Source organism: Clupea harengus, chromosome 10, assembly GCF_900700415.2.
Source record: "Clupea harengus chromosome 10, Ch_v2.0.2, whole genome shotgun sequence".
NCBI lineage: Eukaryota > Metazoa > Chordata > Actinopteri > Clupeiformes > Clupeidae > Clupea > Clupea harengus.
This window is the reverse complement of record NC_045161.1, coordinates 29,372,234-29,394,634: the sequence shown is the minus strand read 5'-3', so window position 1 is coordinate 29,394,634 and position 22,401 is coordinate 29,372,234. Positions and strand designations below refer to the sequence as shown.

The 22,401-nt window shown below is 45.3% G+C and overlaps 3 protein-coding genes across 5 annotated transcripts in view; 1 reads left to right on the top strand and 2 right to left on the bottom strand.

Annotated features, from left to right (window-relative positions):
- Positions 1 to 10,746, top strand: part of apc2 (APC regulator of WNT signaling pathway 2) — a 31,788-nt gene extending 21,042 nt beyond the window's left edge. For all 3 annotated transcript variants that reach the window (XM_031574738.2, XM_031574739.2, XM_031574740.2), the window contains 6 exons: positions 117 to 215; positions 1,417 to 1,556; positions 1,772 to 1,849; positions 1,973 to 2,089; positions 2,644 to 2,858; positions 3,234 to 10,746. In XM_031574738.2, the coding sequence (XP_031430598.1) occupies positions 117 to 215; positions 1,417 to 1,556; positions 1,772 to 1,849; positions 1,973 to 2,089; positions 2,644 to 2,858; positions 3,234 to 8,937 (6,353 nt within the window). In that variant the 3' untranslated portion in view covers positions 8,938 to 10,746. The remainder of the gene's footprint in view (positions 1 to 116; positions 216 to 1,416; positions 1,557 to 1,771; positions 1,850 to 1,972; positions 2,090 to 2,643; positions 2,859 to 3,233) is intronic.
- Positions 10,747 to 12,197: 1,451 nt separating this feature from the next.
- Positions 12,198 to 14,064, bottom strand: c10h19orf25 (chromosome 10 C19orf25 homolog). Its single transcript, XM_012823187.3, has 3 exons — positions 13,794 to 14,064; positions 13,416 to 13,557; positions 12,198 to 12,572 (listed from the first exon to the last, which is right to left on the bottom strand). The coding sequence occupies exons 2-3, from the start codon at positions 13,549 to 13,551 to the stop codon at positions 12,358 to 12,360; spliced, it is 351 nt and encodes a 116-aa protein (XP_012678641.1). The 5' UTR covers positions 13,552 to 13,557; positions 13,794 to 14,064; the 3' UTR covers positions 12,198 to 12,357.
- Positions 14,065 to 14,861: 797 nt separating this feature from the next.
- Positions 14,862 to 22,137, bottom strand: reep6 (receptor accessory protein 6). The gene is made up of 7 exons (XM_031574737.1): positions 21,891 to 22,137; positions 20,577 to 20,670; positions 20,133 to 20,271; positions 19,494 to 19,662; positions 17,284 to 17,375; positions 16,098 to 16,124; positions 14,862 to 15,432 (listed from the first exon to the last, which is right to left on the bottom strand). The coding sequence occupies exons 1-6, from the start codon at positions 22,036 to 22,038 to the stop codon at positions 16,101 to 16,103; spliced, it is 666 nt and encodes a 221-aa protein (XP_031430597.1). The 5' UTR covers positions 22,039 to 22,137; the 3' UTR covers positions 14,862 to 15,432; positions 16,098 to 16,100.
- Positions 22,138 to 22,401: the final 264 nt, after the last annotated feature.

The following is a 22,401-nucleotide window of genomic DNA, read 5'->3' as shown; positions in this document are numbered from 1 at the left end:
TTTATCTGATAAAGACATGTTCTTCAATACAGATAGCTAGATAAAACAGTCCTCATAAGTGACTGTATGAGGCAACAAAAAGGACTTTTGCTCACCTCCCTGTTTGACCCACACAGACATCCCCGAGCCCGTGGACCCTCAGATCTGCCAGGCGGTGTGTGCAGTGATGAAGCTGTCCTTTGATGAGGAGTACAGGCGGGCCATGAACGAGCTGGGTGAGTGAACCAGTGCAGCCACACATCGTCCTGCTGTAATCATGCAAAGGAAAGGGTTGTTTCTCCATGTCAAGAGACTGGAGACAAAGACAGTTTCTATTTCCTATCTGCGCACATAAGCACAAGACACCCTCCCCCGCCAGGTTTAAATGAGTTTGCTGAAGTGGAATATAAATATATCACTGTGGTACTTCAGCTATTTATATTACCATTCACATCATACCTAGCCTGGATACCAGACCGAACTTAGCCCCACACATTTTTTGGTTGGGAAGTTCGGTCTGGCATTACTCCATTGAGGAGAAATTATCTGCGGCTCGATATCGGCCGTACCAATCAAATTGTTAAGGCGGGCTTTATACGATGATGGACAGATGATCAAAAGTAACGTAACCAACCACGTCACCAACACACGAGTTGAATTCGTTTTCAACAAACATGGCTGCCGCTGGAGAGCTGAAATGTATAGATTCGAGTCCATTTAGACATTGACAGTGCATTCATTTTGAAAGAGGAACAGAGAAATGCGATTAAGGCATTTGTCAATCGAAAAGATGTTTTTGCCTTCCTTCCTACGGGATCCGGTAAAAGTGTAATGTATCAGCTGCCCCTGGTCACATACTACGTTGTTCTGATTGGTTGTAGGTAACCAATTGAGCGAAGAGGCATTTTTTCTCCTGGTTCGGTTGAAACACGCCCCATAATCACAGCCCAATGGAGCGATATCAGACTCATATTCTGACTAGAATTATGAGTATGACATCGTCAGGCTACATCATACCAGCTTTGAGGAATACAATGCGGATCATTCTGACATGCTGTGTCACAGTACAGTAACAGAAATTCTGGCTCATCTTCAGTGCAGTGACGTAACAAAACATTTTGTGATTAACTGTGGGATTGTGTTTGTTCCAGATGGGCAAACATGGTACAATGTAATATGAATGTAATTAAATAAGGTTAAATGAGATTTTAATTTAAATTTTCATGAAATTCTTTCATTGTCTTTTATTTCTGTATTTTAGCACCCTGGATAATGTCTGCCTGGGTAAAAAAGATCTTCAGATGGTCACTGAAGTCATACGATGATATATCGTTCCTATATGCTGATCTATATACTGAGGATGACATACTCGTTCCTATATATACTGATCTATAGACTGATGATGATATATGAATTCTTCCGTCTTCATCTACATAGGGGGTCTTCAGGTGGTGGCAGAACTGATGCACCTGGACCAGGAGCTGTACGGGATGCAGAACGACCCCATCAACATGGCTCTGAGACGCTATGCAGGAATGGCCCTCACCAACCTCACCTTTGGAGACGTGGTCAACAAGGCAAGTCATGGCACAGACAGACTCGACAGTCGACTTGAAAACGTACTCTTACCGTTAATATTAATACGCTCTGGTTGAGCTGCAGTGTTCAAAAGCTTCTGTGAGAAATTTACAATTATTGCGTGTGCTGTACAACATGGCTGTTAATATATTCAAGCAGGGGTATTTTTAGGAGCGCAGACGAAGTCTCACTGTGTGTTTTGTGGTGTTTCTAGGCCACGCTTTGTACTAAGAAGAGTTGCCTTCAGGCCATTGTGTCTCAGCTTGCATCAGACAGCGAGGAATTACATCAGGTAAAAAAAAAAAAAATAAATAACTTGCATCAGCACTTTATGAGTACACTGCTACAACGTGTTATTCTAATATTAGAATGCATTTTTTATGAATGCTAAGAAATCAGTTCTCGCTGCCTCCAGGTTGTGTCGAGCATCCTGCGGAATCTGTCCTGGCGTGCCGACATCAACAGCAAGAGGGCTCTGAGAGACGTGGGCAGTGTGCCAGCGCTGGTCACCTGTGCACTCCAGGCCACGAAGGTAAACAATAACACAAACATGGGCCAATACGTATTCAGCGGTGATATGGTATTAAAGAAGACCTAGTGTGCTCATTTTCAACGCTTTATTTTTGGGGTCTAGGGTTAGACCCTCTGTCTGAAATGCTCTATAACACACAGCTCATTAGGTCCACTTTAACTGGTGACCTGTGCACCTCAGGCCACAAAGGCAAACAAAACACAACACAAATTATCCATGCTAAACACAGATGGGTGCTGATGAGTTGTTTGGTTTGGTATTCTATTATTCAGCACATTACAGGCATTCATTGAATTCATTCACTGGCTCCTATCCAATATAATAACAATATAATAACAGTCAGAGATGTATCAATGTATTCAGCGGTGATATGGTATTAATATGCTCATTTTAAATGTTCTTAATTGGGGTCTACTAGAGCAGAAAAACACAATATTTTTCCAATCTTGTACATCTCTATTCACTCTGTGTCTGAAACGCTCTATAACACACGAGAAAAGAAAAGCACAATAGGTCCTCTTTAACACGTCCCATCGTTCTGCTCCGTATTGTAGGAGTCCACCCTGAAGAGCATCCTCAGTGCACTGTGGAACCTCTCAGCTCACAGTCAGGAGAACAAGGTGGCCATCTGCTCCGTCGACGGGGCTCTGGGGTTCCTGGTCAGCACCCTCACCTACAGATGCCAGACCAACTCTCTGGCCATCATTGAGAGTGGTGGAGGAATCCTGCGCAATGTGTCCAGTCTTATCGCAACCCGAGATGATTACAGGTAATACTTTTAAAATGTGTTTGATATCCGTGGTACAATGTCACCATTTACTTTTATATCAATGCCTTTAGCCAAGCAATGCTCCACTGCCTTGATATACTATACTATATACTTATATACTGAAACACTCTACTGACTAATATTGACAGGTCTGAGGTTCTCATTCTATTTTAATTCAGACAGGTATAATACATTTTACATATATTGGTGTATTTAGCTGAATAGCACCATTTGCTTTATCAATGGTTTGTGCTATGTCTTGTATCACTTGGCCTTACTACTCTATACTATAAATACTATTCTATAATATACAATACCAGATTACCTCTTTATCAGACATGACAGAGGTTCATATTTTCTTCTCTCCTGCTACAGGCAAATCCTCAGGGACCACAACTGTTTGCAGACCCTCCTCCAGCACCTGCGCTCCCACAGCCTGACCATAGTGAGCAACGCCTGCGGAACTCTCTGGAACCTCTCTGCCCGGAGCACCAAGGACCAGGAGCTACTGTGGGACCTGGGCGCAGTGAGCATGCTCAGAAACCTCATCCACTCAAAGCACAAGATGATAGCCATGGGAAGCGCGGCGGCGCTGAGGAACCTCCTGGCCAACCGGCCACTGAAGTTCAAGGACACGGCCGTGATATCTCCCGGGTCCTGCATGCCATCCCTCTACATGAGGAAGCAGAAAGCGCTGGAGGCTGAGCTGGATGCCAAACACCTGGCAGAGACATTTGACTCCATTGAAAAGCAAAGTCCCAAACACCCAAGTATCAACAAACCACTGAGGCAAATTGAGAGCCTAGCGAAGGACTATGCCTCGGACTCCGGCTGCTTTGATGATGATGAGGCCCCGAATGTGTCGAGCAGCCTGGACACGGGGACATTCTCAATGCTATCCATGTTCCTGAATAATTCCAACTTCCTTCAGGGTCCGCCCCGTAAGAAAGACGGTGAGCCTGAGCGCGATATTGGGTTGCCGCTGACAGACGATAACAAGCACCATCCCCCTGACAACGAGGTGTCCTTGGCGGCGGAAAAGCTGGCGAAAAAGATCACCAACACAGTGGCTAAGATCGACAAGCTAGTGGAAGACATCACCATGCACACATCCTCAGAGGACAGCTTTAGTCTCAGCTCGGAGGACCACTGTGTGGACTGGCAGTATGGTTCTGACGAGCTCCACGAGGCCAGAGCGAAGTCCTGCTCCCCCTGCCGACTCTCGGACACCAGCAGCCTCGCACACAAAGAGCGACTGAGTAGAGCTCATGCCCTGCTACGCCTCAAAACCAACAACAGCAGCCTGTCCAATGATAGCCTCAACAGTGGCAGCACCAGTGATGGCTACTGTGGCAGCAAGGACCAGGTCCACACCGCGGCAAAACCACAAATGCAAAGGAGGCCAGACAAGCTTGAACTCAAGGTGGCCCACCAGGACATCCTCAATAACGGACTGCAAGGCACAACAAGGATGAATAAAAATGAAATACCAGTGCGTGATTCTGAAGGGAACAGAGATCATCAGACATCGGAGCCAAGCAGCACGGAGACAGAGAAAGCCGAAGAGCATTATCTGTCAACGCCAGCAACAACATCAACCAAGGTTTCATCTGATGCTAGCATGTCTACCATTAAGCTGTCCCCCTCTTATCAACACGTCCCATTCATACAAAGTGTTGCAAAGTTTGGGGTTGCCAAAAACACCATCAACGTTCAGGCTGCCCAGGCAATGAGAAGGCAAGCCTGGGTGCCGACGGTGATGACTGGTGGGAGCATAACCAAGTTCTCTCCAATAGTAGCAGCCAGAAGCCCAACACTGGGGCAAATGGAAACGGTGCAGAAATACTCAGTGGAGAACACACCCATTTGTTTCTCACGCTGCAGCTCTCTCTCCTCTCTGTCCTCGGGCGACGGCGCCCTAGATGGGCAGAGTCAGAGCGAAAATGAGCTCGAAAGCGACTCATCCCTGGAGATCATTGAAGTGGAGGACGATGAAGAACTGGGGAGAAGAGAGGAAGAGGATGAGACCCTAGAGGACCTGAGTGATAGCCAGCTGCTCGTCACGGACCAGAAGACCAGCGCAAGTATCAGCAGCCTGATCTCAGACCCCATTGAAATCCCAAAGCATCGTGAAAAGGTCTTCCCCAGAGGGATCTCCCCCATGATTCCCGAGGACCAAACTCCGTCAAGTTCCTCCGATAACTACATCCATGAGACACCTCTCGTCATGAGTCGCTGTAGCTCGGTCAGCTCCCTGGGTAGCTTTGAATCTCACTCCATCGTTAGCTCCATCCAGAGTGATCCTTGCAGTGAGATGATCAGCGGGACTGTGAGCCCAAGTGACCTTCCGGACAGTCCTGGGCAGACCATGCCTCCGAGTCGCAGCAAAACCCCATGCTGTGCTGAGACAGGCGGCCCAGAGGCTCAGAACCAGATTGGGAACCAGTGGGAGAGCAGCCTGAGGAAGTTCATGGAGATTGCTGACTTCAAAGAAAGGTTCAACCTACCTCCAGACTTGGACATGGATATGATCTACTTTACCGTGGAGAAACCGACTGAGAACTTCTCCTGTGCCTCCAGCCTTAGTGCACTACCTCTTCATGAGCATTACATACAGAAAGACGTGGAGCTCAAACTTACACCCCTGCTTCAGCAACAGGACAACAACCCCAACGCCCATCATGGGCATAGACATGAAATGGATGACCAAGGTTGTCTCGATCAAGCCGAGCGGTACAGTGAGGGGAACTCGGACGATGATATAGAGATTCTCAAAGAGTGCATCAATTCTGCAATGCCCTCCAGGTTTAGGAAAGTGAGACCACTGATGTCTACTCTGTCCAACCAGATGCTTAATCCTCAAGCAAGAAGATCTATTCAGCTACCCGTCTATATGGTGTTGCCCAACAGTAATCAAATGTGTGCTATGCGAAAGCATGGAATGACTGAAAGAGACATCTATCATGACGATTCATCCTTCACAGATTCAGCAGAGGGTACTGCAATTAACTTCTCAAGCACCACGTCTTTGAGTGATGAGACCCTTCAATACCCTATGAAGGCCAGGACGGCAAAGGACTGGCGTGCCAGAAACATGGAGAAAAGGGAGCTGATCGATCAAGAGGCAAAGCGAATCGAAGAGCTGCGGATATTTTCACGCTTCCACAAGCCCACTAAGATGCCCAATCAAGCAGATGTGATGGACAATCACAATCAGATGAACAGAATGAGACATGCCATCCCCACCCAGAGGCTGAGCAAGGAAGTAGCTGCTAAACTGACCCAGCAGAGATTCAACAGAGAGCAGTCACCATCACCCAACACTCACAGCCAAAGGCAGGCGCAGAACCTGTCCAGGAGCATGCCGCAGTTGGATCTGCCCATCATAATGCAAGGGGCAGAGCTGTATCGAAGCCAGAAGTCTCTCTACGGGGAGAATGCTCAGGAAAACAGGGCATTTCAGTCTATGCGACACCCAACGCCAACTGAGGAAGCTATCTACTGTTTCTATGACGATCAACTGGACAAAGAGGAAGCAAGGATGACACGAATGGGACAGAAACAAACAAACGACACAAACAACAGGAACACCATGACCCGTGGAGGGTTAAAGGTCAAACGTGAGGACAGTCCCCAGACACGCCTGAAGGGCTTCCAAAAGATCAAGCAGAATCTGATCATGAATGAGGCCCCGCCATGTTACTCTCTCAGTTCATCCCTGAGTTCCTTGAGTGATGCAGACTTCGAAGAGCACAAAGGGAAGAAGCAGCAGGTCTGGATGAAAAACAGACACAGCATGGCATCTGCTCCAGCCCAGTGTAACAATAAGCTTCCCCACATCCAGAGTCAGTATGAGGACAACAGTTCACCCAGCTCTGTCAGTATGGACTCTGAAGACGACCTCCTGCTGAAGTGCATAACATCCGCCATGCCCAAGCAAAGAAAGAAACAATCTGGGAGGAAGAGGAAGTCAGACAAGAAGCAGAAACAGAAAAATGGGCAGCAGAAGGCTTCAGTTGAACGGAGAGCTGAGAAAGAGCTGGAGAGCGATGACATGTTCTCTGACAAAGATTCCGACCTCAACAGCGTTGAGTGGAGAGCAATACAAGAGGGTGCTAATTCTATCGTCACAAAGCTGCAAGCCTCAAAGTCTCAGGAGCATTCATCAGAGTCTGAGTCGGTGCTGTCGTTCATGTCTGGTGTGTCTGTGGGATCGAGCTTTACTCCAAAGGCTGACATTAGGAATAACACAGACAACAAGAATGCCAAGAAACTCTCAGAGGGTAGAAACCAAGGGACCCCACTTGATTTCACCCAACGCAAGCCTGTCTCAAACTTGCCAGTTGTTTTCAGAGGCCGAACGGTCATCTATACACCTAAGAAGGAGGCAAACCTTTCACAGCGCCCAACTCCCAGGAAGGTGTCTCCCAAAACCGACAAACCAGCGAAGAATCCCAACTTTGCCCAGCAGAGGTCTCGCAGTCTGCACAGACTTGGCTGGCCCAACGACTCCACGGAGTTCTCTTTGCCTAAGAGAAGCTCAACCCCGCCTGCGAGGATACCAAAGAGCTCATCGTCTGGATCCTCACAGAGCTCTACTCCATCGAGGCAAACCCAGAGGAAGCTTCCTCCTCCAACACAAACCAGTAAGCCCACCCCAAAGAAGGACATAACACCAGCTTCTAGTCCACCAGGCAAGAAGGGAAACACATGCCTTGCAAATCAGCCTGTGAAATCCCCCGTCAACAGCAAAACTCAGAAGTCTCCAGTCCGCATACCGTTCATGCAGAACCAGTCAAAGACAACGAGGACAATCTCTCCACTGGTGACCAATCATCCCAATTCACTTAGCAGGCAGAACAGCCAGATGTCAGCAAAGAGAGAATCGGCAGCGAACCGCTTTGAGTTGGTGCGCATGACTTCGTCCCACTCCAGTGGTTGTGAGACGGACCACAATGGCTTTCTGCGGCAGCTGACCTTCATCAAGGAGACACCCAGTGGCTTAAGACGGGATGGACCCTGCTCCCGCTCCGTACCCACTTCCCAGCATGCATCACCCCACAGAGCTTGTCCTAAAGCCGTTTTCCTTTGCTCATCTCGGTGCCAGGAACTAAAGACAGTAACACAGGGGCCGAGAAGAGGGCTGGGCCGAGGACCAGCGCAGAGACCCATACCCGAGCAGGGCCTTCTGAGGCAGAGCAGCGCACTTACCAGGGCCACCTCCACCGACCGGGACTTCGAAGTGAAGCGCCCGGCCAGAAGGACGAGCTCGGAGAGCCCTTGCAGGATCCCCAGAAGAAACGTCCCCGCACCGAAGCCCAGGGAGCGTGAAACCTTCAAACGCGATCGTGAGACGTACAAGCGCGACCGTGAGACATTCAAGCGTCACGCCTCCTCTCCAAGCATCAATGTTCTTAGCCGTGTCACCAGCCGCACCTCGCTGCGCTCCTCTTCCTCTGACTCCAGCGCACGCGCCAAGAGCGACGAGGACACCAGGAAGAAGCCGCAGAGGACGGGGACACGCGGCGGAGATAAGACCACCTGGAGGAGGATCCGTGACGAAGACGTGCCTCAGATCCTAAAGAACACCCTACCGGCTACTGCGCTGCCTCTGTTGCCTTCACCCGATGGGCAAAGACCGATGCCGCCTCCACTGCCAAGCAAACTGCCAACCATCGTGCTGAAGTCAAGGAAGACCAGCGACGCAATCGTTCAGACTGAAGACTTGTCCACCAGCAAGACAAACTCGAGCACCTCCCCAACAATCGAAAATGGCCCAGCCATCGCCGAGGACGCCGCTAAGATCATCCTGTTTAGGAAGATCAGCATCGCCTCTGGAAACAACCTGCAGGACGGAGATTCTGATGGTTCCGTGAAGAGCCACAGCACAGTGTCATCTCTCAACTTCTCTGAGGGACACAGCGGTGGTGTCGGCCACTTCCGCCAGAGCTCCCCCAGCAAGGCCGTCCGTGTCACCCCCTTTAACTATACCCCCAGTCCCATGGCCTGCTCACAGCAGGACATGCAATGCCAAGCCTCAACACTCAGCGAGAAGCCAACTGAAAAAGTCGAAGCTTGATAGCTGCGGCACATCCATGTTTTGAGAATCAAGTCCATGCTGTGTTTCTGGACGCTGCAACTCAGGTGGATTCATCATTTAAAACATCAGTATTTTTTACCTCAGATGGTATTTAACTTCTTCTGTCTTGCCTCCCAGCATCAAAGACCATCCATCTGAAAACATCCACCTGCAAGGACACTGGCGCCGGTATCCAAAACTCCTATGTGTGTGATCACAGTAGCTACAGAGGACATTCCTTATAGTAATATGCATAACCCCTGAAAAGTTGACCCATGCTGGAAAAGGTGCATTTTTCTACTTTTTTTTGTACATGTACATATGCCACCGCTTTTGCTTCGCAAGTCGTATAAACACACACACACACACTCAAACACATAAATGCTCTGTGGCAGACAGACCGGATGGGTGGGTTGGGAGGCTAGGCTTTCAGCACTCAAACAATATGCAAATTAAGCAAGTTGAATCTCTGAAATGAGACTTGTTTGGAACTCTTCTGGGGCGCCTGTCTTGGACCCTTTGTACCGGAAGAAGACTGTTGAACTTCAACATGAGACAGAAACCATTGATGTCTGTGTTAATGAACAGTATTTCCTTTGTACCCACAAATATTTAATCTTTTGTCACATTACTGACACCTGATAACCGCCATAATCAGCCTTCACTTTGTAAACACCGCAGGAAAGCCATTAGCAAGTAGCTCATGTCAAACAATCAGCGCAGTTAGAAATGTGTGCCTGCGTCCTACAGCGTCTCTGTGATATAAAGATAACTGCAAACTATTCCATATGCTTCCCAGTAATCTCAGCATCGTAATTGGCAGTCTGCTGTCAATCAACCACAAGGACTCACCTGTTTAACCTGGTCAGTTTAAAAACAGAACTCTCCCTTCCCCCAGTGGAGTTATTCACATAAAAATAACACTAAAAGGAGAAGTCCAAGGAAGGTTTTATAGGAAAAACTAAATAGTTCCTACAGGCACACATTTTTGGACAAGAGACACGTTTCTCCATCACTGCTGAACAGGCTCGGTAACTACATGTTCCAGATAAGTAGCTGTGTATATATATATATCTGCTTACTGAATGCTTCGTTTGATAATATAATTGTGTTTGCCTTTAGAGTCAGGTATGCGTAAGTACTTTACCTAAGAGCAAAAAAAACATGTGTATTTGACACTGGGAGAAGAGAGCACCATTGAACACTGAACACTCTGGGGCCTCCACTGAAGGTGAGACTCAACCACCACGGTCCTGAGGAGGGTTGTAAGACCAGAGAGAAGCTGTACCATATAATTGTATTTGCTGTGGAAGTGACATGAATAGTCCAAATGCGTTATTTGAATGATCTTCAGGTACATCTTCAATTGGCAGACGGGATCTGTGCTTGACAATAACAATGTTGTCGTTTGATGAAAAGTCCATTCTGAGGGTTATTTATACTTACAATGTCTACTGTGTTTTTTCCTGATACATGTCTTGCATTCTAAGCCTTAGGTTCATTTGTCTTGAGATACCCAATTTGCTCTCTGTCAGTTTCGCTCCACAGGTGATGTAAATAACCCTCATGCCTACTTTTATGACTTTGAGATCAGGGGACGTGTTTGGTAAAGATGATTGAAAGGAAGATGATTGCCATGATTTTTGAACGTTTGAAGTGTGTGGAAGAGGCTGTTGGATGCACTTCTGTGACCATGGAAGAGTCTAGGCAGGATGTCAACATGGATTGTTGTGAGGGGGAGGGGGAGGGGGAGTGGCGTTTCCCTGTGTCGGCCAAGGAGCCTTCGTAATAAATGTTCTCATGTAATAACCAGTGGAGGCGTATTCTTTCAATGACCTGAGGTGCGTTCAAATTCTGCAAACAAGAAACTGTTTGACAATGTTCGCGAACATTTGCCTTTGTTTGCCAATTTGACCTCTGATTTCACTGATGACAGGTGAGATTGACACTTTCTGATTGCAATTTCTTTGAGGTGCCCAGTGTAGGTCTATGCTAAGAGCCTTTTGTTTGACCTTCATGTTTTATCACTGAGATATATTATTTCCTTTAGGCCTACGTATCGCTGTATGGTTCATCAGCACAAAATATCAAAAATTGTCAGCAAAATCTTATTTCAAGGATTTAGCAGATCGGTCGTTTTCGTAACAGCAAAATGCTTCCATAATGGAGCTTTTGGCAAATCCACTTTACAAAATGATGGAGTTGGTAAGACAGTTTTTCAATGTTTAACAAATTGATTTCACCATATCTGCGCACACACACTGGACTCTTGTGATGGATAAACCCCTATACACACCATCAACATCAGTACTCCCTGACAGCTAAAGGCCTCCAGCGGAGCATGCAAATAGTCCTGAATGAAAACGCGACACTAGTAGTGGAGCACGTCATCAGTGTTCAGATACCTCCATGCATTAAAGTTGGCCTGCTTTACACACACACGCACGCATTGAAGTTGGCCTGCTTTACACACACACGCACGCATTGAAGTTGGCCTGCTTTACACACACACGCACGCATTAAAGTTGGCCTGCTTTACACACACACGCACGCATTGAAGTTGGCCTGCTTTACACACACACGCATTAAAGTTGGCCTGCTTTACACACACACGCACGCATTGAAGTTGGCCTGCTTTACACACACACGCACGCATTAAAGTTGGCCTGCTTTACACACACACGCACGCATTGAAGTTGGCCTGCTTTACACACACACGCACACATTAAAGTAGGCCTGCTTTACACACACACGCATTAAAGTTGGCCTGCTTTACACACACGCACACATTAAAGTAGGCCTGCTTTACACACACACGCATTAAAGTTGGCCTGCTTTACACACACGCACGCATTAAAGTTGGCCTGCTTTACACACACACGCAGGCATTAAAGTTGGCCTGCTTTACACACACACGCAGGCATTAAAGTTGTCCTGCTTTACACACACACACGCACGCATTAAAGTTGGCCTGCTTTAAAAAAAAAAAAAAAAGTACTCAAATGGAAGGTTACATTTTTAGGAAAACTCTGATCACGTGTCTGTCCAGTCAGGTCATGTTTGTATCCCACTGGGCCACACACACACACACACAGGATTTAATGTATATACAAGGAGCACTTTCACCCTTGTAGTCAGCCCTTTCATTTGATCACTAGTTTTAAAGAGAACTCTCATAATAAGGAGTGAAAGGAAATAACAATTCAGGGTCAAAATCATTGATTTCAATACAATGTATAGCTCTTACTCAACAGAGAACATATTTTAAAATACACTTTATTATAACATGATCAACAATTTTGCAAGGCTGCAACAAAACAGCTCCACTGTTCCAAAATTATGTACAATATTGTTAATTCAAAAGGTGAAGTGACCTTGAAGGTTGGTGGTAGAATATCTCGATAAAGCAGATGACAAAGGCTAAGGGTCTGGACCATCAAAGCATGGCACACTTTTGGCTTTCTCTTTCACGTCCTCCACACTGTGGCCCAGGGCGTCCCCCACAGCCCGCAGCTCCTCACGACGTCTCGCTAATTCTCCCCGTGCCTCTTGCAGTCGGTCGTTGAGGTCCAGGAACCGGCGGCTCTGCTGGTACATCATCTCCATCTCACTGAGAGCCGAGCCCAGCTTGGCATCTAACACAGGGGCAAGAGGTGGCATGGTCATTATCACGCAGGCTCTAATGAGGACTTGGGTAAGAGGCATCATCCCAGCCACGCTGCGTGACAGGGGGCTGCATGTAATCAGGAGAATGTAGTCCACTCCTATTCATTCCAATTCCAGAAAAGACGAGCTTTTCTGACCTTAGACTCCAGGCTCGTGACAGATGTAACAGAAGATCATAGATGTATAGACTCTAAACTAATCTTGCCCAGAATTTGGTACTTCTATTTAAGTACAGGATCTCTATACTGGTTCCAGCACTGAGCCTTGTGTATGCAATAAGCTGATGGCAGGTTTGTTTCTGCTCAAAGCAAGGTAGGGCTATCCATAGACATATCTAGATATCTATAATCTATATATGTCTATGGGGCTATCCCCCTTCCTTTGAACGTTAGAGGTTGGATAGACAGGCATCTATCCGTATCGCCTGCAGTTTAAAGTGGTCTGTGAATTCTCAGTTGATTACCTAACAACTAAAGATGCAGATAATCTTCAGATGTGAACCCTATTAAACCAACATTTGATCACTAAAGAAGCAAAGATTAGATTCAACTTTGTTGTCATTGCACAGAGTACAAGTACTGAGACAACGAAATGCAGTTTAGCATCTAACCAGAAGTGCAAAAAAGCAGTAAAAGTGCAGAGTATGTGCATATGTAAAGTGGTAATATGTAAATAAATAAGATAAATACAGTATGAAATAAGATATGGAGTATGAACAGTATTGATAGAAGACTAGCAGCAATATAAGTTGGTAGTGCATTAACACACGCACAATAACGAAACTAAGTGTAAAGTCCATACTGTGTGCTCACCTTGACTTTCGTCTTGTAGAACAGCAAAGACTGGATCATTCGGGTAGGCTCGGTTAATGTCTTCTACAATTTCTTCCACAGAAGGAGGTTCTGGTCGACTTGGCAGGATCATTCGCTTTTTACTTTTCGAACCCATGGTTTCCTTTGAGTCACATAAATGTTAATGGTTAACTGAGAAAGCCACAGAAGAACTTATCACCTCCCGGCCTAGGATAAGACACGTTTGCAAACAGAAGAATATTCGCATTACATAAAAGCAAGCCTACGTGGCTGACATTGCTGGTGGTATGACGGTAACATATGGGCAACTAAGTGACTCCACTAATATGACTATCCTATGCAGCTGCAGATGTAAAGTCAAATGTACAGGGCCTTCACCTGATAAGTGGGTTAACTATCCATCATCTTCATCCACGATCAACTGCGCCAGCTGGCTAGCTTCAGTAATAACTTTCAACCTCTAGTCTGCAGAACGACGACAGGCCAACAGTTTTCACTGAGAGTAGCTACACGGTCTAACCTAAATTTCAAATTAGTTTTGAGGGAAAACCTCCTAACATTTGTCATAGATTTAGTGACCGCATGACAGACCACTAAACACAACAGCTTCAGCTTAGCAGCGTGTAGCCAGCGACAATAACTGAATTTTCAATATGGCCGTCATTCGTAATTTTTTCAAGATAAAAGTCGAAACGTATAGTTTAAAAAACGAAAAATGAATTAAAAAATGCTTATTTTACTAACTGTATGTGCTACCAAAAACACAATACACGTAAAGCTGAGAAAATACAAACCAAAATGGAAGAAATCTTGAAAAATAATTTCTTAAAAATTTCTAAAAATCTATCTACATGATAAAAGTAGTTTGAACACACGCAATCTTGCACACATGTATTTCTTTATGTGTGTGTGTTAACAATATGTTTTGCATAATCCATATATATTTTAAATAAGTCACATAATAGGGCAAGTTTAACTCACAACTGTGTTCTGCCAATTCATAGTAATAGATAGATATAGTAACCTATAATAGATTACCATCTCATTCTATGGCTACTTGCAAGATGAGTCTGCTAAAATGACAAAATTCACAAATGTAATATACAGTGTATTTATCCAGAGTAGTTAGCAGCCAACAGGCATGTGCCGTGTAAAACGTTGAAACATTTGTCAAACCGGATTTTTAAATTTAGAAACGGACTTTTATTTTGACGCTTTTTGCCGCCATATTGTCACTTACTGTCGCTAGCTCCACGGAACTCTTCAGCTCACACGTCGTCTTCTTCCTATCAAGTCTATTCTTCGTTGAAACTACTGGGCCGGTTGAGTTGCACCACCTACTGTATCGACATAAAGATTTAAACGCTAGTTTACTTTGCACCACTCCAGTCTGATGTATCGTAGGGCTAGTGCGAAATGTATACATATGGCTGCTGCACACACGTGAAAGCTGTAAACTTCACACTTTTATTTAAATGAAACCAAATGGTCTTTCAAGTGTTAAATGGCTACATTCCAAAGCAATTGAGAAACTCCAATAAAAAAAAATAACTACATGTTTGGCTCATGTTACAACTACGTTTTTTTTTCATTACAGTGCAAGGAGATAAAATTAAGTTAACATTGACAAATGGAGGAAAAAAGTAATCGAAAATCTCAAAATTGAATTGGCAAAAGGTTTATCACAAACTGTTGTGAATGAGTGATGCGCTTTATAGTCAGCTGTTGGTGTTAACCAATAAACTAAGACAAATGTGGAGGAGAAATGCAACTGATTAGAAAACTACATAATACTCAGTGAAATCCCCCTGTCAAGTGTTTTGAATGGCATGAGTCCATATTTCTGTCCATTATGGATCATGTCTGGTCCCATTGTGTCGTGCTGTTTCTTTTGATGATGATGCAGATGAACCATGAAGAGTAGGTCCCTCTGATTGCATGACACACTGCTCCTTCCTGCTGGCGAATCACTGAGATTTCAGATGATCTTCCTCTTCATCACGGTCTACTGGTGTGCCTAGGAGGATCAGAAGATTATAAATCAGAGATCAGGTGATCAACTCTCATCTCACCTGGCAGCAGGTGGAACTGATCTGGTCTGGCCCAGATTTCGCCCTGGTCTGGCACAGATCTAAACCAATCTGTTCCCCAACAGGTCCGGTTCAGCTCCAGAATCAGATCCAGAGGCAGAGACAGAAAGAGTCTGAGGATTTCTCCATACACTGAGGTTTTACCCCACAGAGGACATGTGCCAAATGTGATCGAATGTCAGTGGCCATCTAAAGCACTGACAGATGAGTCATGAGACAGCACTTGGGATGAAGGGAAACAAGAGGAGAGTGAGACAGCACTAGGGATGAAGGGGAACAAGAGGAGAGTGAGACAGCACTAGGGATGAAGGGAAACAACAAGAGGAGAGTGAGACAGCACTAGGGGTGAAGGGAAACAAGAGGAGAGTGACAGCACTAAGAGTGAAGGAAAACAACAAGAGGAGAGTGAGACAGCACTTGGGATGAAGGAAAACAACAAGAGGAGAGTGAGACAGCACTAGGGATGAAGGGGAACAAGAGGAGAGTGAGACAGCACTAAGAGTGAAGGGAAACAAGAGGAGAGTGAGACAGCACTAGGGATGAAGGGAAACAAGAGGAGAGTGAGATGAGTGGGTGAACAGGAGATACTTACCAGTTAGTCAATGCTGGGCTCAGGCGACTGGAGAACAGGTGTGAAATGGTGAAGAGGAATACATGAATGAGGAGAGGTGGGTAAGATGAAGGCAGACAGGTCACACAGAGTAAGACACAGAAGGACAGAAGCACAACAGGTCACACAGAGTAAGACACAGAAGAACAGAAGCACAACAGAACAACACTGATGCTTAAAATAAGACTATAAACTTAAATTTTGACAAGCATCACATTCACGGTGGACTTAAGAAGCTAGAAGGAGGCGTAGCAATAAGGTTGCATGGTTCTGTTTCCCCAGGTGCTGTGAAAGGGTTAACGTTGGTAACAGGGTACAGGCCAGGTGAGGTGAGGTGAGGGTTAGATCACTGCAGAAGCACCTGGTGAGGTGGCATGGCCCGGGGTAATCTGTTAGGGGGCTCTGTTATCTGATTTAACTGGCTGCATTGCTACATCTGAAGGTCTTGATGCTGGTCAAATTATAAAGCAAAACAAACAAAGATTCTAGAGCACGGAGCTCTTTGATTGGTGCTGACTCTTGAACAGATATGGCGCACAGCGCCGACGTAGATTAAGGCCCAATCATATTTTATTTTATATAAACTTATATATAACTTTATACAAACCCTCCAACCAACAACAAAAGACAACAGACATTTACCATCTAGTAAATATCATCTAACATCACGTCTATGGGTTAAACTTTAACATCACGTCTTGTCTATGGGTCAAACTCTAACATCAGGTCTATGGGTTGAACTCTAACATCAGGTCTATGGGTTAAACTCTAACATCACGTCTATGGGTTAAACTCAAAGCAACAACCTGCTACTGACTCCGACTTCTATAACTTCAGCCTACAAACAGACACACACACACACACACACACACACACACACACACACACACACACACACACACACACACACACACACACACACACACACACACACACACACAAAGTCCTCTATAACTTCAGCTTACAAACAGACTTAATTCACTATGGCATAATACGCACATGGGCGGCCTATCAGGGAGATGGAAGGCTAAAGGGAAGGCACTAGGGAAACAGATGGTTGGGCGCTTTAGCTAAACATAAAGGATTGTAGCGTGATGGTTACTGATGGCAGTGCCAGGTATTAGGGGGTGGTATGAGGTGGGGAGAAACAGCAGTGGTTTACACGTACGGGTTCAGGTAATTGTCCTTTAGAGGTACCCTCCATTGTCCGTCTTACTGCGTCCATAGTGTGGACTTTGTTCTTCGCCAGAGTGTGAAGCACTGCAGCAGAGCAGGAAGAGAAGGAGAAGAAAAAGCACATGGAGATAAACACACACAACGTGCAGCAGAGGCTAGCTTTGACACACACACACACACACACACACACACACACACACACACAGTCAACGTGGCAGAAGCACAGGGAGAACACAAGAGAGAACAATCAAGAGAGACCATTGAGGATCACGAGAAGAGAGAACAGTAGGAGAGCGTGCAGTGCCAAGTTCTACATTACTTTTGATAATAACACAAATCCAGTGACTAAAGGAAGATATAAATTCACATTTATATCCACAGTTTCTCCAAACTGCCCTAGTGATGAGGGGGGGCAGCACATGACTCTGAAGCAGACTCTCTGAGAGATCAGTCACAGATCTAGCGGACCGGACAGGAACCGGGGCCAAATCTGTTCCGAGTCTGCCTTTCGGAGAGACTGTAGTAGCCTACGAATTCCTCTGCGTCTACTCTCTATCTCCCTTTCACTTCCTCAATGAGTAGCAAAAAAAAACGGAGTTCTAATTGTGGGCCTGGCGGCCTGCTTCCTGGCTACTGTCTCTTTAAGCCGTCTCTGACCTCGGACTTGGCCATGTAGTATAATCCAGATTTCAGGGTGTGGTGTAATCCAGAGGCCATGTGCCAGCAAAACACACGCAGAAAACCCTGACCTTTCGCAGCAACAAAAGTCCCTTTCCACAGTACAGTGCCTCTGCGCTTCCTGGAAATGGGCTGTTTTAAGGTGTTGATTTCCGTGCTACAAGTAGCTACAGTGGCCTACATGGTACATAACTAGAGACTTAACCTCAGCCCTGCACTGATGCCTCCATCTTTTGTTAGTGCCCATGACTCTCTCCCTTTCTCTCTCTCTCTCTCTCTCTCTCTCTCTCTCTCACTAACTCTTTCTCTCTCTGTCTCTCTATGTTTTGAACTATACTGCCATTTTGGTGGGAAGGAAGTGGAGAGAGATGGATCCTACCTTTACCCAGATGACTGGATACAGTACATGAGGTCTGCTGGCTTACATATGTGCTTCCAGGAGATGTCATATTTATTAGGAAACATTTGACCAGCTCATGATGAATTGTATTTAGTTAAATCAGTACACCATCAAGTAGTGACATTATTAATCAAATTGATGACACATAAGGGTTCATTGAAAGATAATAATGGCACAAAATTCCACTGTGTGTGTGTGTGTGTGTGTTTGTGTGTGTGAGAGAGAGAGAGAGAGAGAGAGAGAACGAGACAAATAGAGTGAGTGGGAGAGAACGAGAGAGAACGAGACAAATAGAGTGGGAGAGAACAAGGGAGAAAGAGAGTGCGCAAGCAAAAGAAAAAGTGAGAGAGAAAAAGAAAGAGAGACAAAGAAAAAAAAGGAAGAAAGAGAGAGAGAGCTCACTAAATCAGACCAGTGTCAAAAATCTAATTAGTTACAATTAGTTAGACTTAGTTTTGTTAATGCAGACTTTCTGATGAATATTTATGAAAGTAACTGTCTAGTGTAAAACCACAATAATGTGCTAGAGTAATTCATTTTCAATGGTGTGCTTGGGTTCTCGTTCTCAGTGATTTAGGCCTTGGGCTATATAAAGTGCCTTAAGAAAATGTTCGTTCTAAAGAGTGCTATAGATCTAGAACTCTGTAACTGAAGATGCCATCATATATATTGGACCAATTTGAAATATCCATTATGCTCGTTTTTTGGCTTTACGCAGGGAGTGAATTGATTTAACTTAAAATATGATGCAGGACCATTTAGTGTCATTTGCTGAACAACGTTTATTAAGTTCATTAGTGGTACATTTGGCTTTCGAGCTAAATGAATGGGCTTGGGAACAGAACATAAAAAACACATTTAGCGAGTTGGGAAAAACAAAGGAAATAAAGGCAAATTGACCAGTTACTGCTTCTTCTTTAACTGGAAGAGCCCCACCTTTCTTACATTGTACTTTACACTACTAGTGACGGATTTGAACTGAATCGTGACGGATCCTGCATCATTCGATTGTGAATTAACGTCTGGTTTAGTCCACCGCAGCGAAGCCAGCTCCGCCTCTTTCCCGTACGAAAGATTTATTTCGGTGATTTCTGTGACGTCGTCATACTCTGACATGATGTTACCTTCTCTGGTGACGTTCTCGGCGGCGGACATGGCCTTGCCGCTCAGGTCGTTGACCATGTTGTCCACGGTGGCCTCGTGACGGAGGAAGATAGGACGCACCACACGCCTATACAACACCTGAGAACCGTTCCAGGCGACTGGAGCCATACACCACAGCAGAAACAGGCACTGGGGTGACACAGGACAGAGAGAGACAGAGGGGGACATAGAGAGAGAGAGAGGTACAGAGAGGGACAGAGAGAGACATAGAGAGAGAGAGGTACAGAGAGGGACAGAGAGAGACAGAGAGAGGCATAGAGAGAGAGAGAGGGACAGATAGAGACAGAGAGAGACATAAAGAGAGAAAGAGGGACAGAGAGACAGGAACAGAGAGGAACAGAGAGAGAAACAGAGATAGAAAGAGAGGGACAGAGACAGGAACAGAGAGGAACAGAGAGACAGAGATAGGGGGGGGGGGGGGGAGAAAAAGACAAAACAGATTAAAAGATGGGAGGATAGATGGGTAAAAATAGGTTGTCCCTCTACAAAGATAGGCTACTACAGCATTTGGCCAAAAATGTCTGTTGAGTAATACTGCCATTAGCCTGCATAACAGAACGAATGTGATCTCTGATTGCTCTTATAAGTGGAACATGTACCTTGCAAACATAGTAGAAGGGGAACCAGTACAGGAAGATGTCAGAGAAGAACTCTCCCAGACTGAAGACGCCATACACCACCCAGTATGTTAGCCATTTGGTGTCATCGTCCTTTTCTGGGCTCTCTATGGCTTTAATGCTGGAGGGGGGGCAGACAGGTTATGTAGGGTTAAAGGTGCTACCATTACTGTTACTGTATGTTCAATCAGGCGACATCAGAGCACACTGCTGTTGAATAGGTTGCTTTCTATTTGGACTCCATTGCAAATTGAATGGAATCTAGTTTCCAGTTGTTCATTCAAATAAACTTTGACACTGAGTGTTACTCTGCCATGTCACAAATGAAGGACTGTGGAAACTGACTTTGTCCATCGCAAGCACTGAAACCACTGTGTAGGGCCACACCGCTGCTGTTCATGAAATCTGAGAAAAGCTGACACTTACGAGTAATATGCAGGATACACGAAGCCAATGAGGTTGCACATCAGCGCCGCTCCATATCCGTACACGAGATACAGCCCAGTTAGGGAGGTGGCACCTGGACAGGACAGGAGGAGGTGACAGTCACAGGATAGTCAAATGAACCACACTGTATGTGAGGTCAGCTGCAGCAGCCATAACTCACACAGATAAGATGAGAAAATGCAAATCATGGCCTAACAGTCACCATGAACTGGACTATAGATTATACAAATCATGGCCCAACAGTCACCATGAACTGGACTATAGATTATGCTAGATTATAGATTATGCACGCAGGTGAATTTATGCCCCTCGTGTTTGAACCACACCTAGTGTGCAGAGCACTGTTGGGAGACACACAATTTAGACTCTACTGTCAGTGATGTTACAGAGTTAGGCTACATCTTGTTATATACCAGTGTACCTATTCATTGAGGAAGCTCTTATTCTTTTCTTTTTTTAAATTGTCCATCAGTTTATCTGTCCTTGTGTATATAGGCCATATGCGTTTTCTGTGATGAAGGCCTATTTCAGCTCAGATGCATATTGACCAGTACAGCGGCCAGGAGCAGCCGTGCGCCAGGCACCACTGACAGCATCGTCTGAGGCTGCCCCTCGTAGCTGTAGCCGGCTCTCTGTGTCGCTAATCATGCATTGTGGTGTGCAGCACAGGCCGACATGAATGCACCACTGTAAAGCGGGTGACTCACTCAACAATTCATGTCCCGACTGATTAGTTTTCTGCCACAGGGATTGGCATATCATGTTCGTTTGGTGGCCCAGCAATTTAAAAAGTAGGCCTGTCTTTGGTTGGCGATTAACTGTGTTCCCTTGTTTGACGATGAATTGATTAATGAACTAGAATTAATGAGGCCTAAGGAGCTTTTGGATATTAGCCTTTAGCTATTGTCAACCTAATCCATTTTTGGAAAATGAAATTATACTTATTTGTAAAGAAGGAATCGATTCATTGTCACGACAAAAAAAAATGATGGAAAATTATTGAAAGTAAACACACACTAGATATGCTGTTGTTAGACTAAATTAATCTGCAGCACACGTGTGAAAGCGTGGAAACAAAAAGGCATCAGAACGTCCAGCTTCCGACATAACCGCATTACAGTCTTTACCCATTCCCCGTCTGTTACTCTGGGATTATGGAAGCCAATTTTGCTAATATATTTTCAGTAGATTAATGCGATGAAAGAAAATTGTTCTTGGGTCACAAACATTCTTATACACTGTTGCACAAAGGCACAATCAACCTCAACTCTTCCTGCCAAAGAAAATACATACCTATTGCAAGATATTTTTTGTTTATTCCCGTCCATTCTTCTACTTTGGACAGGCAGTCTGTCACAAAGTTTTTTTCGTTCAGGAACTTCTCCGCACGCTCTTTTAACTTGTTAAATAGCGCAAACATGCCTGGAAAGTATGGTGACATCCAGCATAAAATGTGCAGGTTCTTTATTTCGCTGACAGTACGCGCTGGTGCGTGCCAGCTGGTCAATCCGCTTTAGAGAGAAGCACCGGTGCGTCACTTTGTGCTTGGGGAGGGAAGGATCATCCGTCGTGACTGGCAGATAAGAAGCCAATAATAGAGGCACTAGTTTACTCAGGGGGAAATAAGTAAGTAGGGGAGACCAGGTATAGTTCTAACACTTTTCGCCTTGCCCTGTTGCAAAAAATCGGCTGAAGTGAAGTGTTTTCAATTGAACATATATGCAACATACACCTGTCTTCTCTATATATACTTCACTAATTCAAATACACAATAGTTTACATGCCAGTATGAGGGGGTAAAGTA

What these genes read in the sequence shown, in the direction of transcription:
- c10h19orf25 (XM_012823187.3), bottom strand. Translation starts at nt 13,551, where the DNA reads ATGGGTTCGAAAAGTAAAAAGCGAATGATCCTGCCAAGTCGACCAGAA. An exon ending in TCTACAAGACGAAAGTCAAG is followed by an intron (nt 12,573 to 13,415) that starts GTGAGCACACAG and finishes CCCCTGTGTTAG; the next exon opens with ATGCCAAGCTGGGCTCGGCT.
- reep6 (XM_031574737.1), bottom strand. Translation starts at nt 22,038, where the DNA reads ATGTCACCATACTTTCCAGGCATGTTTGCGCTATTTAACAAGTTAAAA. An exon ending in CAAAAAATATCTTGCAATAG is followed by an intron (nt 20,671 to 21,890) that starts GTATGTATTTTC and finishes TGTCCTGTCCAG; the next exon opens with GTGCCACCTCCCTAACTGGG. An exon ending in CCTTCTACTATGTTTGCAAG is followed by an intron (nt 19,663 to 20,132) that starts GTACATGTTCCA and finishes GTGTCACCCCAG; the next exon opens with TGCCTGTTTCTGCTGTGGTG.